The sequence below is a fragment of the Talaromyces amestolkiae genome (genome assembly GCF_001896365.1).
Source record: "Talaromyces amestolkiae strain CIB chromosome Unknown scaffold30.1, whole genome shotgun sequence".
Lineage (NCBI taxonomy): Eukaryota > Fungi > Ascomycota > Eurotiomycetes > Eurotiales > Trichocomaceae > Talaromyces > Talaromyces amestolkiae.
In genome coordinates, this window is record NW_024468066.1 from 210835 (window position 1) to 217994 (window position 7160).

General features: G+C 46.1%; 2 protein-coding genes across 2 annotated transcripts; both read left to right on the forward strand.

Moving 5' to 3' along the window:
- Positions 1-540: 540 nt before the first annotated feature.
- BHQ10_010231 (uncharacterized protein) lies at positions 541-2735 on the forward strand (the record flags this gene model as incomplete). Its single annotated transcript, XM_040872839.1, has 6 exons — positions 541-611; positions 666-776; positions 835-1513; positions 1576-1717; positions 1775-1827; positions 1896-2735. The coding sequence occupies 6 exons, from the start codon at positions 541-543 to the stop codon at positions 2733-2735; spliced, it is 1896 nt and encodes a 631-aa protein (XP_040738733.1).
- Positions 2736-5538: 2803 nt separating this feature from the next.
- Positions 5539-6789, forward strand: BHQ10_010232 (uncharacterized protein; the record flags this gene model as incomplete). Its single annotated transcript, XM_040872840.1, has 1 exon — positions 5539-6789. One exon carries the CDS (start codon positions 5539-5541, stop codon positions 6787-6789), a length of 1251 nt encoding a protein of 416 aa, XP_040738734.1.
- Between the last annotated feature and the right edge of the window lie 371 nt (positions 6790-7160).

Consider the following 7160-nt stretch of genomic DNA (forward strand, 5'->3'; position numbering starts at 1 on the left):
CTCTCTTCGCGACTAGCATTCTCTTTTTCGGACTAGATGAAATTTGTCCCACAGGTTGTTGGAGAAATACTGAGTACGAGGACGACTTGCATGCGGAACGGAAAGTCTCAACAATTCCGCGGAACAAGAGGAGTATATATGTGTGACTCTATTGGATATCTAGACGCACGCGCCATCTAAGTTCTATGGCAAAGTCAGTACGTAGAAGCAAATGGCTTCTTCGGCACTTAGCACGGCATTTGGCACAACAGCGGATCACCGGATCCCCCGGCATCCAGCAGTTCCCAGATCCGTACGTACTCCGCACTCCGTAGCAAGCCACTTAAACATGTCTCCTCAGATTTGCGGAGATGAACCCCAATTGCCCCCAGCACTACTCTAGGTTTTTTTGCAGCTTTGCGGATTTTGCGGGGTAGCTTGTAGGGTAGTCGCTTTCTAAAAGTACACCGTCATCTAGCTCATGATTAAGTTGAGGAATACACTCTTCTCTATTATTATTTTTCCAGTATGCAAACAATCACACCCCCAGCATCATCTAACATGAAAAGATCTATGGATGCTATCCGAGAGTCTCGTCCCCGAAAGAGGAATAAATATGCACGAGTAGCCTGGTAGGTCATTCTTCTTCTGAAAGAGCTCTATCCATCCATTGAACGTCTTTACAGCACATTATGCAAGGTCCGAAAGGTTAAATGCAGCGGTAACCAACCCTGCAGTCGCTGTGAGGAACTCCAGAGTGAATGTATCTACAACGAACCTCTTCACCCTGAGACGCAGTATGATTTACTATAATGAAGAATATCAACGTGACACCTGGACTGACTGAACATTCAGCATCATCAGCCCCCAGTCAATCCAGCCTGACCTGGAACTTTCGGTTTCACGTCTCAATCAGACCTGCGATCTGATTCAAGAATTGGTGGGCCGTTCTGTCGACTCGCACCAAAACCGGCCTAGTCTGCAACGAAAAAATACAAGAGTCGATGAAGATGTGCAATCTCAATCACGTATCTCAACAGACTTCAGGAATACCTTGGATTATACTAAATGCCTCTTGAAGGTAGAAGGATCGCCATCCCAACCAGATTTCAACAATCTTAGCCGTTCTTCGCTTGCTGGGGACAAGGTAAATTCTTCCACAGACGCCTTGATTACTTTACTCCAGGCCGCGCGCCCAGTTTTGCAACTTGGTTATGAAAAGATCAACCAACTTCATACGGTTTTTATGCAAGAAATCTACCCACTCTATCCTTGCATTCGTTTGCACTTGACGAGGGACATTGTCGACACGGTATTCTCCCTTCTGGCTCGTGGCCCCTACAGTGCTACATACGACCTAGATGTGATTGATATCGAGATCATGAAAGCAATTGTGGCAATTGCCTTGCTGGCTCAAGGCGACACCCAAAATCCATTAGCCTCCGATCTTGAGGGCCATCTATTGTGGAGCGTAGATTCCTGCTACGATCAGGAGCACCCACAGATTGAAGATATCGTCATGGCAACTTTGTTGGTGAGCTGCTCCCTTTTCTCCACACTGTCTACCTAACACAAATTAACTCGTCTGTTACAAAGTCTCTTTATTTAGACCTCAAGCATAAGCCAATCAAAGCATGGCGAATGTCCGGAGTCGCGGCTAGATTTTGTCTTGAACTCGGCTTTCATCAAGAACACTTCTTCGATAGTGCTGGCATGCATCCGGATCGGATGTTAGACTGTAAGCGCTTGTTTGCGTGCGTCTATGACGTAGACAGAAGGTGCAGTTTCTATTCAGGGCTACCCTGGACACTTCATGATAGTGATATTGATGTAACTGCACTTGGACTGGTACGTCTGCCGGTCATCACTCTACGAATACTTAGGTACAGGTGCGCTAATATTTGTCACTACTTTAGGAGCCCCAAGAATCGTTTTTAGCAACCATGATATCTCTAGACAGAAGTCTCTCCGAAACATGGGTAATCATCAACTCTCCGTCTCCGCAAAGGAAACGGAATCGCGAACGCGTCGAATTTCTCAACTTTCAGCTCCAAAATCTCGTTAATAACATACCAACAGACGAATTCGCCCCATTGGAGCCATCACTATATTCGCCAACATGGCTACAGGTCGGATTACAGCTGTTCTGTCGTCTTCGCGTACGTCACATCAAGATGCTCAATTATGTCGGATCGTTTGATTCAATCAGGGATCTCATATCGCAACCACAATCGGCCAGAGCCCTTGTCACTTCTGCCGCTGAGGCTGTGGATATTGCTCTGGAAATGATTAACAATAATGGCGGCAAAACCAGTCCGCTTCTATTACCATCAACATTCAAATTTCTTCTCTCTTCTCTCTCGTTTATGCTATTGGTCGTCTCGCATTACCCGACACAGTATAGAGATATGTGCAGCAAGCCTTTCCACAATGCTATTGACATGCTTAAAAACATGCAGGGCGTCGTTGAAGACCCCAGTCTTGATATCTCTGGGGCAATACAAGAGCTGCAGAAGATTGCTGAAGCCATTCAGCTGATGCTACCACCAGCAGCTGAGCGATCAGCGGCTTCCTTGCTCTTGGCAGATTCCAAACATGAAGCAAACAACAGCGCACACTTAGGCCAGACATATACTGGACCAAATGTGTTTGATGAGCTTCAGACACCGGATTCCGACTTTTTCACTAATTTAGGAGATGTCAATATTTCTGCACCTGATTTATTGTACATGAATATGAACAACATGTTTGACTAGCCACTCAGGCAGAGGCAAAAGAAAGGAGATCGATGTGTGGGGATTAGTCTAGTGTCTTGAATTGGCATATCTACAGACACACTCTCATATACAGCCACAAAACTACAGTTCAATCTAACATCAAATATTCTTCTAGCCACTTCATAATTCGAACTTTACTATAAGCTAGATACATATCGTCTACCGCACTTACCACGAAGCACTAGAAAGAAATTGAGGCAGCCCTGCCAATCCCTCAATACTATCCATTATCGAGCTCGTCTCCGGCGAATCCTCCAGATGAAGCCACATGCCATAATCAGGACTCGGCTCATCGTCAACAGGATCTGGCGAAGACAAATTCAATGGCGAATTGGAACTCGTTATAGTAGACATCACGCCAAAATCGACAACTGAACGGAGAATGTCTATATCTGTGGGTGACAAGTCATCGGCAAAGGGATAATTTTTGAGAATCGTTCGGTATTTGGTGCTTTGGCAAAGGAAATTTTGTAATCCGGTTGCCTTCCACTCGGTCAGCAAGTAGTCGAGCAAAGGTAGGGGTGAGGATAACTTACAAATGATTCAGCAATCTTGTAATAAGGCGAGACCTCATCCAAATACCCTTTACACCGTTGCACACATTCCCGTGCCCTAGCCTGCATCGAAGGATCCTCTGCATCCAGAAACAAAACTTGAATCGATCCCGCTACCATAACACAATAGCAAAAAAAAGCTGTGATACCGCATTTCAAAGCTTTGGCTTGAACCAGGAGATCGGACAATGCCAACGAATGCACAAAGCATTCATGTCGACTACCCCTCAACCAACTGGGCGGGATATTGAAATGACATTTCCGTAATTTGACTGCCAGTAAGAATGGATGATTCAACATGCAATTCGTCAGATGGAAGAATGCTCGTGCGAGGAGGAAATGACCGACTTTCCTTTGGTCGATTTTGCCGTTTGTGAGAAAGTCTTGTCGTTGTTGCATGGTGGATCCGGAGAAGCGTCGTCGCATTTGGGAGGTGAAGAGAAATAAAGTGGATTGAATGGTTCCGTATTCGGACTTGTGATCCCACGGAGGTAGGGCTTCGATTTCGTCGCGAAAAGCGTATTGGGTTGCACGACTTGCGGCTGAGGCCATTAGCACTGCAGACGAGAAATTACCCAACGGGTCACGCTGTGTCTCGTTATATTTCAAAATTGCTGGTAATGTCATTGTGGCATCTAATCGGGAAGAGGCTGACGGATAGTCCAATGTCTCGGAGGGAAGTCGGACGTGGCAATCAGAGTCTATAATCGCTAATGGTCTTCCCGAAGAACAACAAATTATTCGTTCTAAAAGATATAAAGACCAGAATAAATGCCGTCTTTCTTCTTGCTCGCTTTCTGGGATATTCAGGCCTGTATCGCGCATCAAATCTAGGTCTTGACTGATTCGGATTGCCATTCCGACTTTGACCCAGGAAGCTCTTTTTCGGCCAGCTATAATGTTGTCAACCTCGTCACATGGCGGCAGTTGACTGTATCAAACGAACTCACCCAAAGTATCAATAATCGACAAAAGCGCAATCGCCTGCACAACCGAAATATCCGGCTCATCCACCAATGCCAACCCGGAAGCCGATATGATATCCCACGACAAACAAGCATATTTATCGATGGCTTCTTCCTTGCAGTCTCTCCAACATGCTTTGCTGGAATATCGAATCGAGGTCGCTAATATAGCCAATTGCAGATACATCGGAACCCGGTCCCAGTGGAACCGGGACATGAATCTATCTTCATCGAAGAAGGAGAATGGTTGGTTGTAGCAGTGAAGGAAATAGGTTCTGCATGCTTCGAGGATGATTTCTCTTGATGGATAGGGTTCTTGGAGTGTCTGGTTGTTCGAGGGGATGTTTGTGATGTTTCGTTTTGGGATTTGTAGGGGTGTTATTGTGTATCCATCATAGTCAATATGTGATGGTGGATTCTGTTAGACATTTAGTTGCGTGGTTTTATAGACAAGTTGACGACAGTGATTTTTTCAATATCAAAAGTCGAGATACCTACATCGATCTCCATGGTGGGTGAGCGCAATGCTGGGATGAATAGCGCAGATAAGAAACATCAACCATCAATTGAGACAACTGCTCAGCACTGAATGGTATTTGTTCGAAGTATAACGTTCTTATTAATATGCAACTTGTGACAATAGCACTTAGGCTCTTCAATTAGTTGTCCGTTCGCAATGCATCCTATTCCAAGTCCTAGCAACAAGAAAAATTGCAACAAACTCCACCGCTTATCCCCCAGAGTCTGATCTCTCCCCTGTGGTGAGATCAGCCAATCTGCCAAGTCTATGCGCGGGTCGAACGGCTCAGCAGATGCGGGGATTTCCCGTAGCCTGTTATTGGGGGCTAATCAGGGCTGGACTGTCCAGGCCCGCTTCTATCCGCGAAAGATACGCGCCGGTCGAAGCATGTACGGGAATTGGCGTAGATAATGTACGTATAGCTAATTGAGCAGCAGTATAGAATCTATCTTAATATTTCTGATTAAGAAACGTCAATTACTAGGGTCTTAAAAAATATTGGTAGATCATCCTCGTTCGTGTTAGGGTTGAGATCTTAGGGTTATACTAACCAATCAGCATTGAGCGATATCGGTGGGGTATTGCGGCCCAAATAAGGAAAAGTGTGAAATTTTTCTGGATGGACTGCAAATCTTGAACTTTACAAAGTCGATTCACTCATTCATATATTCAGTCACTCTTTACATACTCCTTTTTTGTGCTCTGAGTTGACTCCGCTCGGAAGGAGTCTTCATTCCAGCAAAATGCCAGCCCTCCCAGCCGATGGCGACTACATAACCATCTCACAACTCGTCGAACCCCCCACCGTCCCCAGCTGGCGCTCTCACGACCCAGCCCGCAACGCCAAACGAACCGACCCTTTTGCGTTTGGACAACGCTTCCTCGAAGAAGGTGACGACGTCTTTGCGTACAACGCCTGGGACCACGTCGAAACCGACGAAGACTACAAGGCCTACGCCGAACTACAGTATGCAAAACAGCGCGAAAACCCCGCTTCAGACTGGCACAAGACGCTCTATAACTCGAATCCGGCGAAATTCTGGGATCGGTTTTATAAGAATCATAATCAGAACTTCTTCAAGGATCGGAAATGGTTGAGGCAGGAGTTTCCGGTGTTGGCGGAAGTCACGAAACAGGGTGCGGGGCCTAAGGTGGTGTTGGAAGTTGGCGCTGGCGCGGGAAATACGGCGTTCCCGTTGATCAATAATAATGAGAATGAGGAGTTGAGGGTTTTTGCGTGTGATTATTCGCAGAATGCGGTCCAGGTGATGAGGAAGAGTGAGCATTATAATGAGAAGTTTATGCGCGCCGAGGTATGGGATGTCACATCTGAAGAAAAAGAGGTCGAGGGAGAGATAAAGTCTGCCATGCCGCCTGGCGTGGAAGAAGGCTCAGTTAATGTCGTGATTCTCATCTTCATCATGTCTGCACTAGCCCCGAATCAATGGAATGCGGCTCTTCGGAATATACATCGAGTTCTTAAACCGGGTGGTCTGGTTTTGTTTCGTGATTATGGCCGTGGCGATCTTGCGCAAGTGCGGTTCAAGAAGGAGCGCTATCTGGCAGAGAATTTCTATGTGCGGGGCGATGGCACGAGAGTCTACTTCTTTGACGAGGAGGAATTGACGCAGATTTGGAGTAGTTGGACGCCAGAGAAGGGCTTGCCGATGGTGAATAACGATAAAGATGGCGAAAGTGACCAAACAGAGAATAAAGAGGAACAACACACGGAGAATACCGCCGAGAAAATATTAGAAGAAACAGGCGACAAGCAGCCAGAACAGGAGCAGACAGAGGGCTTCGAAGGCGCCTTCGAGGTGCTGAATCTCGGTAAAGATCAAAGACTTTTGGTCAACCGCCAAAGAAAGTTAAAAATGTATAGATGCTGGCTACAGGCTCGTTTTAGGAAACGCATTCCAGGTGAGTCCAGTGATCAGGAATCGGCACCAACAGCCGAGTCGGTCACAGAGGGACTTGCGGCTACTACTTTATAGACTGATGATTTAGCGATGAAAAGCATTTGATCTGGAGGCATTCTCCTTTAAAGACCGTAAATTCAAGTCTATATTATACATGGCTCTCTTCTCCTCTGTACTCCTGACCTATGTACAATAGAGAACTTGTATTGTGATTCGATATGCCGGAATTGACCTCACATGAACGCTACAATAACATGTAGCAGCAAAACTACCGGTCTTCCTCTCCGAACCCTTAGTCCTATGATGAACACTGATTTGATCAGTCACGGCCCTCAAATAGTTTTTTTGCATCGACTGAAACAGTTTCGTCTAAGTCTACAGAGTTGCCGACTTCTTTGGCTCCTACCGCATACCTTCAGGGATCAATCATAGCACCCCTCCTCCCC